At 45.9% G+C, this 16,049-nt stretch overlaps 1 protein-coding gene across 1 annotated transcript in view; it reads left to right on the top strand.

Annotated features, from left to right (window-relative positions):
* The window catches only part of Kank4 (KN motif and ankyrin repeat domains 4), a 70,898-nt gene that overhangs the window by 52,800 nt on the left and 2,049 nt on the right, over positions 1 to 16,049 (top strand). Inside the window, 2 exon segments of the mRNA XM_008827157.3 lie at positions 4,308 to 4,450; positions 10,032 to 10,232. Coding sequence (XP_008825379.2) covers positions 4,308 to 4,450; positions 10,032 to 10,232 — 344 coding nt within the window.

The raw sequence follows: 16,049 nt of genomic DNA, 5'->3' as shown, positions 1-16,049 counted from the left end.
CTACAGGCACCTGCACGCATGCATATGCCCACACACAGACGCACGCGTATATACATAATTTTAAAAATAAAATTTAAAGATAAAAATATTTTAAATTTATTTATATTTTACTTGTATGAATGTTTTGCCTGTACCATGTTTGTGCAGTGCCCTTGGAGGCAAGAAGAGGGTATCAGATCCCCTGGAACTAGATCCCATATGGTTGTTTGTTATCTGCTGGAAACTGAACCTGGGTCCTCTGTAAGAGCAGTCAGTGCTCTTCTCCACTGAGCCACCTTTCCAGCCCCCTAAAGATTTATTTGTCTTATTATTTTTCATGATGTATCTGTATCTGTATGTGGGTATGTGTACATGAGGCATCAGATCCCCTTGGAGCTGGAGTCACACATGGGTGTGAGCCACCCAGCATGAATGCTGGGAACTGCAAGATTCCTCTTCAAGAACAGTATGAGCTCTTCACCACTGAGCCATCTCTCCAGCCCCCTATTTCTTTTTTTCGCTGATCTTTGCTTGTCACTTTCACTCAACAGACTGTTAACTCTGTCAAAAGGGGCTCTTGTCACTCCCATTCCTTAAGCATCCCCAGCAACCAGTTCTTAGTTCATAGCAGTGATGAGTGAATCTATCTGTTAAATGAATGAGTGATAGATGACTCCTGGGAGGTTGGTTAAATCCCAGTGAGCTTCTAATTCTCCACAATTCTGTTAAATAGACTTGAGGTTCCTCCCCTGAACAGCATAGGTGACATATACAATGGCAGCTTAAAGTTCTTTCTGATACTAACGTCATCAAAGAATTAAATTCCAGTTCTGACATTGAGCCAATATGACTGACTTCACTTCTTCATGGGTTCACAGCTACATTCAGAATGGTTGATGAACTTAACTGCTTGTGGGACATTGTACAGGGAAGTGTGCCTCTGTTCTGTTTTCCAGGCTCATGGTGGGCCATACCTATGATCCTGGCACCTGAGACACAAATTCAAGACTACATAGTGAATTCCAAGCCCCATCTCAAAAATTCAAAATGGGCTGGAGAGATGACACAGCGGTTAAGAGCACTGGCTTCTTTTGCAGAGGACTGGGTTCAATTCCCAGCACCCACATGGTGGCTAACCACCCTCAGTAACTCCAGTTCCTGGGGAATCAGATGCCCTCTTCTGACCTCCGTGGGCATTGCACAATATGGGTGCACTTACATGCATTCAGGCAGTATACTCATATACATAAAATTTTTAAATATAATGAATAAAATATTGAAAAAAAAAAACAGCCGGGCATGGTGGCACACGCCTTTAATCCCAGTACTTGGGAGGCAGAGGCAGGAGGATCTCTGTGAGTTCAAGGCCAGTCTAGTCTACATAGCGAGTTCCAGGACAGCTGGGGCTACAGGGAGACCCTGTCTCAACAAAAGACCAAAAGAAAAAAAAAAGAAAAAAAAAATTCAGATCTCAAATCCACGGGCACCAGAGTATGAGCAGCGAAGTCGCTGGTGCATTTTGACATTGTGACAACAGCTACAGCTCTTTGAATGTCTGTCCTAGACACTGAGCTAGGTGAGGTTATATACACACCACCACATACAAACCTTGCAGGGACTGTAGAACAGAAACCAATTGCATCTTCCAAGTGAGAAAACTGAGACTCAGATGTTCTTAACAGGGTTAAGGTCATAGAACCATAAGTAGCTGAGCCAGAATTCCAACCAAGATCTAACTATCTCTGCTGCCCCACAGTAGGTTTGAGGGATACTGTGAGGCTTTGAAAGCACCTGTACTATTCACAAAGACTCCAAAGATGAGAAAATACAAGCATATAGCCCTTGTCTTTAAGTAGCTCACAGATTTGTAGTCTCCCTCCACTGCTAGTTGGGCTGGGGCAGTGTAGAGATTGGACAGCCAGATGTTACAAATTCCTGCTGCTGTTGACTGAGAGTCTAGATAATACTCATCCATCTTAAAGGTTTTTGGGACACTTCACCTTTGACATGCTGAAACTGCTAACATAAGTAGAGAGTGTGAAGGAAGGCTATAGAGAATGGGTTGAACATACATTCTTTCCCAGTTTCAGTGGAAGAGGTGTTGATGACAGATCTGTCACATTCCCCAAACCTAGGCTCCCTTCAGAGGCAGTTGTGACACACTTAGAAAGCATGTGACTGTTAGGGGTGCACAGAGGTGTGTCATGATTAAGGGGAAAGTCACAAGTACTCCTCTGGCAGGCAGGCCATAGTGATGAGTCTTTTGTTTCGCCACTGTGACTTGTTGAGTGGGAGTCTGGTTTGTTGAGAGCCTTGTCTCTCTTCCCTCCGTGGGTGGTTGACTTGGTCATCAGGCGCTGCTCAGAAGGAGCTTCTGTAAGAGTGTGGGTCTTCATTCCCCTCCTGAACCCTAGGGAGAAATGAAACCTCCCTCTAATATGTTAGACATCATGTTTCTAAAGAGATACAAGAACTGGTAACCTGAGGATCATTTGCACGTTGTAAAGCAAACATAAAATGATCAGGGATAAAAATTATAATGTTATTAACAAGGCAGCACAGGCATCTGCTCAGAGCTATGACGCACAGAGCTACTGCTAAGCTTCTGTCAGGACAGTGGTTGGGGGGCTCAGGAGAGAAAATTACTGGTAAATGAGCCAGACTGGGTTTTCTGTAGCCACTGACCTCTCGTGTGCCTATGGCACATTTCCGAAACATTCTTTGGTTAGAAAGAGGGAATATCAAATAAATGTTGTTTTTCTTTTCCATGGGACTTGTAAGTGGCCCTAATTGATATCTTTTCATAAAGATCCCATTCTGAATAGTAATAGTAATGGCAGTCAGTGTTCTCTGGTGTTTGCTAAGTGCCTGGCACTGTTCTCAGTGATTTATCTATATTTGCCATAAGTTTCATAATAACCCCAGAAGGTAGGTCCATTCATTGATCCGTTTTCACAGAAGAGACTATAGCAAGAAATGCTGTCTCTACTGCGATAGTTTTATTATTGCCCAGAAGCACTGCACAGTCTTCTGCAATGAGCAACAGCGCAAGACAGCTTAAGTTTCCACCCAAAACTCTTCCGGAGTAGGTTCATTTGGATCTCAGGCCTCAGTCTGTGTGGGATAACCCTCACCTCTCCTTTTGTGCAATGGGACATGATTGCGTATCCCTGGGGCTACAGTGCAGAAGTTCTTTTAAGTTCTCATTTACTGCTTCATCTTAAAAATATGCCAGATTGGGGCTGGAGAGATGGCTCAGCGGTTAAGAACACTGGCTGTTCTTGCAGAAGACCCGGTCCCAGCACCCACATGGCAGCTAACAACTGTCTGTAACTCCAGTTCCAGGGGACCTGACAGCCTCTTCTGTCCTCCGCGGGCATTGCATGGCACGGGTGCACTTACCTACATGCAGGCAATACATGCATACACATAAAATAAAAATAATTTTTTAAAAAATGCCAGATTTTCATTCTATCATGAAAGGTACACTCTTTTTTAAAAATATTTTTATTTATTATTTTTGGCTTATGTGTTGTTTGCATGCATGTAAGTGTACCTGTGTCATGCAATGCTCACAAAGGTCAGAAGAGGGCGTCAGATCCCCTGCAACTGGAGTTATGGACAGTTGCTAGCCACCATGTGGGTACTGGGAACAGAATCCGGTCCTTTGCAAGAGCAACCAGTGTCCTTAACCATTGAGCCATCTTTCCAGCCCCAAAAAGTATACTCTTAATTGTTCTCGGAGAGAATTAGGGAGTTTTTAAATTCCCTCTCAAGCTGTCCCATGTTTATCCTGTAGCAGTTTTTAATGCCCCTGGTTCATGGCATGGAAGACGGTAGCTGTTGAGAAGGACCTACAGATCCAGCCATCAGCTGGAGTTCCACATAACATGAGCTAGAGAGAGTGAGACCTACGGTGCACACATGTAGGTAGTATGTGGCTGGAAGAAGGATGGGCTCCAGGGCTGGGTAGTCTTGAGTCTGTGTCCCACCTATCCTTCACAAGGATAGTTTTTGTGACTTCTCTGGCCTTCTATGTCCTCATCTGGGGATACTATCTTGGGCTCAGAGTTAGGATATAAAATCATGATCATTGACCCTTGGCTGTCTCTGGCCCTTTTGTGCTCCTCCCTTGCTAGACATCCTCAGAAAACTTGTAGTGAAAAGTAGCCAGTTCCAAAGGCTGCTAAAACTGTAAGTCAGTGACTCTATACTGGAAACGCTATTCTAGGCACTTTAGCCAGCAGGCAGTGTCCTGCTGAACAGCTGAAGTGTAGTCTGGCTTCCATGCCCTGGATCTTTCGCAGCATCCATTGCATCCCTTGCAGGTGTCTGCAATGTGGATCATCAGAACAAAGCTGGCTATACTGCTGTGATGATCACTCCCTTGGCTTCTGCGGAGACAAAAGAAGACATGGCTGTCGTCTGGAAGCTCTTACGAGAAGGAAATGTAAACATCCAAGCTACTCAGGTAGGTGGGGTGCGCATGGTCTCTCACTGATAGATGTAAGGCACCTTCCAGTTTTATTCTGCTAGTAGGGTGAGAAATTCCATACAGATCCATGGAGAGTTTTCACTCCAGAACACTAGGGCCTCCAAACAACTTCTATTCAAAGCCCACATATTTGATCTTGCTTAAAGGCTCTTGAGACCTGGACAGGCTGGCACAGAGATCATTGAGCATCCGATTTATGTTCCAAACTAAAACTGGGCAAATTCTAGTTGGATGGTCTAGGAAAGTCTTTGTCGTTTACTCCCCTGATCTTGAAGGAACAGGATGGTCTTTGGAGGCCCAGTACTTTAAAGTTTTCACTTGTCTCTTCTCTTCCAAAAACCTTTTTATACAGTTATGAGTCTCTATCAGACTAATGGAGATAGTGTGGGTAGCCAGGTAGACAGGCACTCTTAACCAGTCACTCCCAGGGTGACAACAATCCCCACTTCCCAGGCCTCCTCTTTCCCAGAGAGATACTGTAAAGCTCTGTTGAGACTGAGCAATCTGCCTGATGTCCCTCCTTGGTCCTTAGAGTAACCAGATCTCAAACCATTCCTGTCTTTCCTTACCTCCCTACCAACCAGAACAAGTGATGCTGTTCTGGGCATGTAAGTCATATCCTACTTCTCAGGAACAGTGTTGTAGGCCAGGCTGAGAAGAACAGTTGCTTCCAAGAGTCAATGGGGTGCTACACAAAGATAGCCAGAGAGTTAGGACTTGTGAGTCTGCCATGTTACTGGGTCACCTTGTGCTGCAAGTAAGAAGGGCTCTTAAAGGTCTACCCCCTTTTTTTCTAAAGTGCCAGCTTGTCTCTAACTTCCTTGCAATGATACCTAGCACTGTGACCTCCAGAGTCAGGAACTCATGTTCTTCCTAAGAAGTCTGTTTGTTTCTCTGGAAAGCTCTGGTAACTTTTTATACTAAGGCAAAGCCAATCATGCAGAACTTTTCAGAGAATGATTAGATAAGAGTTGTTTTCAGTTCACACTAAGAAAGATGTTGTGAGTAACAAATGTTTGCAAGGCAGTCAGAAGGCCTAGGGGTCTCCATCCAGCTCCTGGTTTCCTCTGTTTGAGAACAGGGCTTTGAGGTTGACAAGGCTCCACATGGAACAGTGGTGACTCTTCAAAATGTTGCTTTTCCATCTTTCACCAACAAGAACAAATAGATACATTTTATTATCCTTTCTCTATAGTGATCACAGATGGTGGTTTAACAGTCAAGAACTGTGAGGAGTCTGGGCTTCTTTCCTGGGTTAAAGCTAACAAGTTAGCATTCTACAGTGTCATAGATGCTGGTGAAGACATGAGACTTCTGGGCCAGAGACAAAGGTCATTGTGTTTCTCAATAGCAAGAGCCACAGTATCAGCATTGGGCCACCTAGTTCCCACAAGGCAGTGTGAGGGCCAAATACCTGAGCATGGAGTGGATTGCTAGGTTGGTTTTCCATTATTGTAACAAATATCTGAGATAAGTCAACTTATAAAGAGGAGGTGTAGTTAGTGGCAGAGTATGCTTGTCTAGTACACTTGAAGCCCTGGGTCATTCCCAGGGACTTATAAGGAAGAAAGGCTGTTTTGGCTCATGGTTTCAGAGGTTTTAGTCCATGGTTGCTTAGCCCCATTGTCTTGTTGCCAGTGGTGAGGCAGAGCATCATGGCAGGAGCACATAACGGAGTAAGATGCAACTTTATGGCAGAGAGAGAGAGAGAGAAAGAAAGAGAGAGAGAGAGAGAGAGAACAGAAGTTGCATTATAGGAGAGAAACTCTGAGTTTAGGAAACCTGAATTTTTTTTTTTTTTTGGTCTTTATGAGACAGGGTTTCCCTGTAGCTCCAGCTGGCCTGGAACTCATGGAACTCACTATGTAGACCAGGCTGGACTTGAATTCACAGAGATCCACCTGCCTTTGCCTCCTGAGTGCTGGCTCCTGAATTTTTTACAGTGGGCAATAAGTAAGCCTGACCTGTTTCAGGAGACACTGTCTCTGTCTTCAAAGTCTGTTTGCTGAATCAACATCCTTTAAAAGATAATCTAAAGCAAAAATGCCAATAGTGTCTGAATCACAAGATGTACAGAAAGGCACGAAACAAGGACTGAAGATTTAGCTCAGTGGTAGAGCACTTACCTAGAAAGCCCAAGGCCTTGAGCTCAATTCCCAGCACCACGAAAAACATTTCAAAAAAGAAAGGCAAAGTTGGGCCTGGTCACTCATGCCTGTAATTCCAACCCTCAGGAGGCTGAGGCAGGAGGGCCCCCTCAAGTTCAAAGCCAGCGTGGCTAATATAGTGAGTTTCAGGCCAGCCTGCTCTACAGAGGAAAACCAAAGCAAGAAACATCATGGAATATTGGCACCCCAAAATCTGTTTCGCTCCATTCTTCTGCACTTCTTCAAGTTCCCTGTAGACAGTAGCATGGCTGATGACAAGTCACTTTGCACAGCTCATCTGATAACTTCCAGGAACCAGGGAGGTGACTCTGTGGTTGCTTGAGCATGAGGACCTGAGTTTGAATCCCAGTACTCACATAAGAAGATGGACTGCACTGGGCGTGGCGGCACATGCTCTAATGCAAGCACTTCAAAGGCCAGACAGATCTCTGAGTTTGAAGGCAACCTGGTCTACATAGTGAGTTCCAGGCCACCTGGGGCTACGTAGTGAGACCCTGTCTCAAAAAAACTAAAGAGAAAAAAGAAAAAGATGGATATGCCCATGCACATGCCTGTAACCCCAGTTCTTTGGGATGCAAGAGGCTTGCTGGAACTTGCTGGCCCTCAGCAAAGGGAGAAGATAGAGAGAGCTAGAGAAGAACACCCCAACATCCTCCTCTGGTCTCTGTACACCTACACACACAACTTGAACATACACTACACACACACACACGGAAAGTATCATGTGTGAAAATTCTATGTTGCTGTCATTTAATAGCTTCCTACTGATGGCAACTCAGGTATCTGAAAATCTCTTTCTGGTTGTCAAAGAATTTTCATCTGTGTACACCTCCTGTTCAAGAAGACTCCATGCAGTATTTTCACTTTAAATAATATTCTATCCTTCCAATAAACATGTTGGGTTATTTTTTTCTAAATTGGCCTCTTGCTAGAGGGGATACTCACCATGATCAGAGCCCACCCCTTCTTTCCAGTGGAGAAACCAGTGCTCTAAGAGGGCCAGAGATTTGCCCACATCACCAAAGGAAGACCAAGAATCAGAAGCTGCTGCAGTTCTTGGCTCCCCTGGGGCCCTTATGAGGCGAGGCAGTGCTGCCAGACAGGGTGGGAGCGACCCAGGAGTCTCCAAAGGATGGGTCTTTGTTATCTTCAGAGTCAGTACAGGGCCTGACAGACAGTAACACTCTGGAAATGACCAACTGCATTAATCACTACACTGAATTAAGTTGTAGTGATTTAGAGCAGAAAGAAGGTGAGGAGGAAGGGCCCCAGAGTCAGGCAGAGGGTAGACAGGAGGGCCATGTGCAATGTCGCCTCACTTTAATAATTGTTAGGGAGAAAAGTCTGGGTGGAAACCTCAGGGCTGGTTGCCTAGTAAGGAACGGTTACCTCCAGGTTGGGTGATCCCAGTGCCAAAGCCAAACAGGTTTCTTTGGAAATATATAGAGAAATGGGGACTGAGGACACCTAATAATGCAAACCCACATACTAAGCATCTGCTATGCACCGTCTCTAAGCCTCATAGAGACAGAGACAGCTGACAGCTAGGCACTTGGGTCTCAACATAATTCCATGAGGCAGGTTGTACTGTGAACCTTCTCCATCCTCCCACATCAAGAGATGGTACAAAGAGGTTACCTTGCACCCATCCACAGAACTCTTGGTGGCAGAGCCAGAAGGCTTCTGACTGCAAATTCCCTGTCTTTTCTCTAAGCTCTAGGGCTCTTGGCAGAGAAGCACAGTCAAGGTGACTGAGACTTCAGGTCTCACTGCATCAGCCACATGTCTTCAGTGCTTTTGACACAAGACATTGTCCAGAACCACAGGGGATCCAGAGGGAGAGAAAACAGATCGTGTACCCACGAGAACAAAGAGTGCAATATATAACAGTCATGTGGGAAGGCTACAAGAAAATGTAGACCCGTGGAAATAAGAAGTAGTCACTTTACAATCAGAAAAATTACTACCACATATTTCTGTGCTTATATGCTTTCTTTCATTTGATTCCCACAAATCTATACGAAGCATACAGGGAAAATCATTATAAGATTTTTGTTTGTTTGAGATAGAATCTCATGGTAGCTCTAGCTGCCCTAGAACTTGCTATGTCAACCGGGATGGCCTCAAACCCACAGAGATCCACCTGCCTTTGCCTCCTGAGGGCTGGGATTACAGATATGTATCACCATACCCGGCTATGCAAATTCATTAATTTTTTTTTAATTTCATGTATTATTTTTGTTTTATGTGTATGCATGTATTGCCTGCATGTAGGTAAGTGCACCCATGTCGTGCAATGCCCATGGAAGTCAGAAGAGGCTGTTGGATCCCCTGGGACTGAAGTTACGGACAGTTGTTAGCTGCAGTGTAGGTTCTGGGATTTGAACCCAGGTCTTCTGCAAGAACAGCCAGTGTTCTTAACTGCTGAGCCATCTCTTCAGCCCCTTAAATATTTATTTATTACTTTTATGTGTGAATGTTATTTATGCCTGCATGTATTTAAGCGTACCTGTGTCATGCAGTGCCCACAGATGACAGAAGTAGGCATTGAACCCCTTGGAACTGGAGTTACAGACAATTGTTAGCCATCATGTGGGTGCTGGGAATCAAACCTCCAGTTCTCTGCAAGAGCAGCTAGTGCTCTTAACTGCTGAGCCATCTCTCCAGCCCCCAGATTCTTTTTTAAGCAAAGCAAGCAACCTGGCCAAGGCCACTCACTAAACTGTGGAAGTAGAACCCGGCCTTGCTCTCCTATTCTAACCCATGACTACCACCACTGATGTGAAAGATAACTACATTGTCCATGGCCAGAGGTTAGAATCCCTCACAGGGGCCTACAAACAGAGGTCTTACTGAGGCAAACGGGTTCTGAGTGTCATTAAACAGAATACCAGGGGTACTGGGCCAAAGAGACTGCCTAGAGAAAGGAGGCTTGAGACAGAAGCCTCAGCCTCTACCTGCTCCATTACTCAACACTTCTCTGCACATAGTTAGTGCTAAGCATTAGGGAGACAGACACAAAAATAATGGTCCCTGGACTGGGGTGTGGTTCAGTAGCAGAACACTGGTCTAACGTGTGTGATCCCTGCATTCAGTCTTCTATCACACACACACACACACACACACACACACACACACACACACATACACACACTGTCCCTGCTGTCAACAGCTTCTCAGCCCTTGAAAGAAAAGAGAGAGACAGACAATTGGAATATAAGCGGTAAGTTAGGGAGCTTTGGAGAGGATATAGGATTTAACTGGTGTCATGGGAGAACAGAAGTTTGTGCCTCAGGCAGAGGAATGATCTGGTCATGGTCATTTCCTTGAGAAGTCTTGCTGGGCACGCCCATGCAGCAGCTTCACCCTATCCCTGTGATTCTGTGCAGGGAGGCCAGACTGCGCTGATGCTGGGAGTCAGCCACGACCGGGAGGATATGATACAAGCGCTGCTGAGCTGCCAGGCAGATGTCAACCTACAGGACCATGATGGATCCACTGCCCTCATGCTGGCCTGTCACCAAGGCAATGCTGACCTGGTGAGGCTGCTCCTGGCACACCCAGCCTGTGACAGTGGCCTGACTGACAAGGTGAGAATTACAGTTAACTAGTAGGTATTTAATACCTGTCCTGAAAAGTGCCTGCCAGCCAGCAGAGTTCAAAAAGCCATGTATGGCTGTAGCAATCAAGTCAACCCTATAAGGCAACTGTAGGGTTTAAATTAGATGATGCATGGTAAACGTTTACAGCCTGAATGCTAGAAAACCCACAACCCTAACCTTTTATTTATCACATCGTGCTAGGGAAAAGTGCCCAGGCCTGACACTCAGGCTCAGTGGCCCTGAGCTTCATCTGACTAAGCAGCATGTGGCTTTGAGACATCAGCTTAGGGCAGGCAGCTCTGCCATCCAAGGCAGATGCTGGGCAGCCAGATAAAGGAGCAGTTTTTAGAGTCAGCTCTGTAATCATTAAGCTGACAGCACTTCCATGACACTGATCCGCTCTGTGGAGAGACCCATTCTATCAAAGCACGTCCTTGATACTGCACAGCCAGTGACATGGAACTTCAAACAGCTTTGTAAGATGATCAGAAAGGAGACAGCACTCATGGGCTAGTGGGGGCTTTTTCTGTGCCAAGTATCATACTAAGCATTACTACGGATCAACGCATATTCAGCCCATGACAACCCTGTGAGGTCATCTCCATTGCTGCTCCCATTTTGCTGGTGGACGCAGAATCATCCAAAGACTAGGTACATGCCCGAATCACCCAGCTGGTAAACACTCCCAACTCACTCCTAAACTTATGCCTGTGACTGCCGCACCATTCCTTTGCTGTCCCACTGAAACAGCCAGGACTCTGGTTTGCTGATGAATCCCTCACACCTGGCAGAGTGCCTGCCACAAGTCAGGGACTCAACCAAAAATTGAATGAATGACTCCTAAACTTAAGGGGCCGGTCCAATAAGTGACCCTGTTGCTGATTGTTTGTTATAGTAAGTCACATTTCTAGAGAATTCGTGGGAGCTGATCTCCATATATGCATTACCCCTGATCTGCCCAGTAATACAGCAAGCTGCATACTAGGCACCCTGCTTTTTACTGATAGGGAAACAGAGGCAAGCAATTTATACCAGTATTTTAGAATTATAGCCTACTGATTCTCAGAGCAGAGATTCAAGCCCAGGCCTGACTCCAGTGTCTTTAATGTTGGCATCATATTTTAATGCTAGGAACAAGCATCTTTGTACTTAACATCCCCAATTCAAAAGGAACAAAAGTCTAGTGAGGGGAAGAGAGCCCCTTCTTGGGCCTTCTAGACCACATCTGAGCCATCAACAAGTCAAGCTGAGTCCCTCCCATCACAGGTCCCCAAAACCCCAGCTTTTCATAAAGCCATTTCTTTCTTTCTTTCTTCTTTTTTTTTTTTTTTCATCTTTTTGAGACAGTTGTCTCCCTGTAAACCCAGCTGGCCTGGAACTCACAAAGCCATTTCTAAGGTCAGTGGAGAGTACAGACCCTCCTTCATTTTTATGGAATTGGAATGAGGGAAGGCTGGGAACAGGAAGGACCTCCTTTTCAAAACATGTAATGAGACAGAAAATCTGTGTTGGGGAGACCCCTGTTGGCCACCTTTAATCTGTAACAAGTCTTCATATCAGTGGTCCAAGTCCACTTAGGAAGAAAGAGGCTTGAGAAAGGACACCCATGAGACAGGTCAGGCAAGATAATTAGGCAGTGAATGAGCACTTTCCTGGGCCCTGAGGGTGATCACAAGAGAGAGTTGCAAAGCTTTCTGGAGGGGAGGAAGAGCCAAGGGGAGAGATCTGTTGCACTTTAGACAGCTCAAGCATAATTGTTAGAACTGACTTTAAATTTAATGTTCATGAGTTTGAATCTGAGTTTAGGGACTATGTGCTTTTGGATAGATGAAGTAACCACCGTAAGCCTCTGCTCCTCCATAAAATGGATATAAAGATGAGCTCACTAAATGCTGTAATGACTTAAGCCGTACTTAACATCTAATAGGGACACCACTGAGAGCGAACCTTGACAATTAAAGAAAATCCCAAGCATAGCAACAGGTGGGGACCTTGGCATTTGTGAGCAATGTCTGTAAGGAGTAAGGAGGATGAAGGCCTGGAGTCAGGGGAGCAAAGCAGGGAAACTGGCCCCCAGTGGAGAAGCCAGCTGAATGCTGAACTTGCTTCAGTCCCCTGGGGTTGGGGTGATGTTGCCCTCTGGGGGAGACTCAACAATGTCTGGAGATGATTTTTTGTCACAAAACACAGGGGAGGTAGTGTCCCTGGCATCTAGGGGGTAAAGGCAGGGTGAGGCATAGCAGAGAATTAAGAATTAACTGGACCACGACTGGAGAGATGACTCAGTGGTTAAGAGCATATACTGCTCTTTGTGTCAAATGGATCACAACTTTAACTCCAGCTCTAGGGTATCTGGCACCCTCTTCTGGACACCAGGGTACCTGCACTCACATGGACATAAACCCCCACACAGGCACACACACATATAATTTAAAAAAATAAATCTTTTGGGGGAGGGTTGAGACTAGGTCTCCCTGTAGCCCCAGCTGGCCTAGAACTCACTATGTAGATCAGGCTGGCCTCAATCTCACAGAGATCCTCCTGCCTCTACCTCCTGAATGCTGGGATCAAAGTTATATACCACCACATAAGCTTAAAAAATAAATCTTTAAAAACAACAACAGAAAAGAATGATCAGACCCAGCATGTCAGCAGTGCAACAGTTGAGAAACCTTGCTTGAGGTAAGTACTGAAATCCATGTGAGTTTAAACAATCAGTCCAGGTCAGGGGCTGGACCAGGAAGAGCAAGCTCAGCAGTGAGGGTCAAGCCACTACAGACAGGGCAAAGGGACTCAGTACCAGACACATGGTCCTACGCAGAGCCTGCAGCAGGCCCACAGAAAGGTGAGTCATCCAGGGTCCAATCACATGGCATGCCAGGCCAACTGAGGATTCACATTCTTTAACTTCCCAGGGTGACTTGGGTGAGCAGTGTCTCCAGCAACAGGGTGAGAAGATGATTTTTGATGAGATCCCTCCAAGTACCAAGGTTGGCACCTGGTACTCTTGTTTATAAGATATGCCAGCCTTCATCACAATACTGTGTCATTCCAAGCAGTCACACTCTTTGGAGGCTTAGATGTCCACAGCGTGAGTTTTCCGGGGATTCCCCTGGAGAGAATTCATGTTCTGAAATTGTTTCTTCTCGTCAGTATAGTTCAGTATAAATACAGAGAACTCCAGGTGCTTTCCTAAGTTTAGAAGGCAAGTGTGTGTGTATTGGGGAGGGGGTTAGTGACTACTGCCCTTTCTACAGAGTCATAGTAGTGAGGCCTAAGCACCAACTTTGAGTTTCTCTCTGGGAAGACCTTATTTGGGAAGATGTTTCAGAGCATCCATCAAATGGGAAACTTGTGAAGAGAGAGACTATGCCTTGCTCCCTTGATGATATATAGTGGGTTCATGGTGAGTTCTTGTCATATTGAAAGATGTCCCCACCCCAACACACACACACACACACACACACACACACACACACACATGTACATGTACATGTACACATGCTGGCTGCTCAACTCTTCACGGCCCATATCCAGCCTACAGTGTTGAGCACAGCTCACCAGGCCCAGCCTAACTGCAGGGACTTGCCCCTACGGACTGGCCCTTCCTCCCCAGGGCTCTGCAGGATGCATTTGCATTTGCACAACCCTCCTCCCTAGGTGGTCCCTCCCCATATCTTCAGCTGAGAAGCTCACAGATGGAAGTTGTCCCCTCCAGATGGGCTCTGTCAGGAAATGTATGTCCTCTGTGACTGGCTCTATGGCCCTTTCCCACGGCAGCAGTCATTACACACTGTGTTTACAAAGAGCTTTGAGTGGTAAAGACCAGTCCTGAGAACAGGATGAGGAACACTGCCCTACCTCTCCCTTGGAGATGTCTCCGGGCCCCTGCTTTACAACTTGCTTTGACTTGCCCAATATAAGAAAATACTGCTTATGATTTAGGCTGTGTGGGGTCTTCATCAACTGGAACCAAACACTTTTGCCTGCACAGTCTCCCTTTCAACAGTCAGGAAACTGCAGGGACCAAGCCAAATTGAGCTTCTGAGAGACTAGGACTGCTCAAGTCACCCCACGAGTCTCAAACTGAGCTAAAAAAAAAAAAAAATGAGGGAAGGGCTACAGAGCAAATTCAAGGCTAGCTAAGGTTACAGTCTCAAAAGAAAACAAAAGGTCCTCTTGCAGAGGACCCAGGTTTGGGCCCCAGCACCCACATGGTGGCTAATAACCATCTAACTCCAGTTCCAGGGGATCCAGTGCCCTCTTCTGACCTCTGGGGGCATTGTACAATATGGGTGCACTTACATACATGTAGGCAATACACTCATACACATAGATTAAAAAAATAAATAAAATAAAATTTTTTTTGGTCTTTTTGAGATAGGGTCTCCTTGTAGCCCCAGCTGGCCTGAAACCCAGGCTGGCCTTGAACTCACAGAGATCCACCTGCCTCTGCCTCCTAAGTGCTGGGATTAAAGCCATGTGCCCCATGCCCAGCAAATTGAATACTTTTTAAAAAGAAAAGAAAACACAAAGGAGGGGATATAACTCAGTTGGCGGAATGCTGACCTAGCACTTGAGAGGCCCTGGGTTTGGTCCCTAGTACTACATCCCAGCACTGCACAGGTGGAAGCAGGAGGATGAGGAGTTCACGGTCATCCTTGTCCCCAGCCAGTTCTTGGCTAACCTGGACTACATGAGACCGTCTCCAAACAAGAAAGTGTTCTTCCCTTGGAGCCTTTCCCATTAGGGTCCTCAAACACTCCACATCCCCGTAGGTGCCTCCTGCTCTCTCCCAGTGCATCTCCAGCTCTTCACCCTGCTTAACTATTCTCTCAGTGTGGAGCCCCAGTGGCAGCTGGGCTCCATCCTGGTGGGAAAGGAAAAACCCAAAGAGCTTGAAACTACATGTGAACAAGTTCCACCTGCTTCTTTGAAAGATCTGCTACACTTCAGGAAGTCATTTTCCATATGAATAGTAGAGAATACAGTGGGAGCTTGGAGCCCCTACTCATCACAACCATTCATAGTTACGCAGCAGAATATACAATAAGGGTCAGTAGGGAGATAGCCTTGGTCCGATTTTACCTCCAAGTAAATCACCAAACAAAGTGTAGTTTTCAAAACCATTTAGCTTTCAAGTCTGGCAGCAGGATTGGGCCCACTCATAAGAGACAGATTGCCCCAGGGAGCTCAGCCTCCTGCACGAAGATGTGTGGGCCTTCCTTCTATCTCTGTACAGCCAGTAACAGCACTGCCTAAGAATTCCACAGGTCCAGCTTCTCTGGATGGCAGGACCCTACTGCAGTGGCTTTAAGCCAGGAGGTATTCATATGCACATATGTCCCTTCATGCTGAGAGCCTACTTCTGGTCCCAAGGGAACAATTAAAAATGGGAAGAGACTGGGGAGATAGCTTAGTCCAGAAAGTACTCATGAGGATCTGAGTTCTATCCCCTGAACCTTCGTAAATAGTCAGGCATTATGGCACTTGCTTGTAATCCTAATACTAATGGGGGGGGGGGCAGCGGAATACCTTGGGCTCACTGACCAGCTAACCTCATCTACTTGGCAAGTTCCAGGTTAGTGTGAGTCCCTGTCTTAAAGTGAACATGGTGGATGGCACCTAAGGAACTCCACCCAAGGTTGACCTCTAACCTCTCCATGCATGTGCACACAGATGCACCCACACACAAGAACATTCTCCCACACACAAAATGAGAACATACTTTTTGCTGTACATTTATGACAGCGAACACTAGGAAACAATGTAAGAGACCAGTAAAAGGGAAAGTGCTAATATGCC

Source organism: Nannospalax galili, unplaced genomic scaffold (assembly GCF_000622305.1).
Source record: "Nannospalax galili isolate Female #2095 unplaced genomic scaffold, S.galili_v1.0 scaffold793, whole genome shotgun sequence".
Taxonomy (NCBI): domain Eukaryota; kingdom Metazoa; phylum Chordata; class Mammalia; order Rodentia; family Spalacidae; genus Nannospalax; species Nannospalax galili.
Note: the sequence above shows the minus strand (reverse complement) of the source record. Positions and strands in the feature narration are given on the sequence as shown.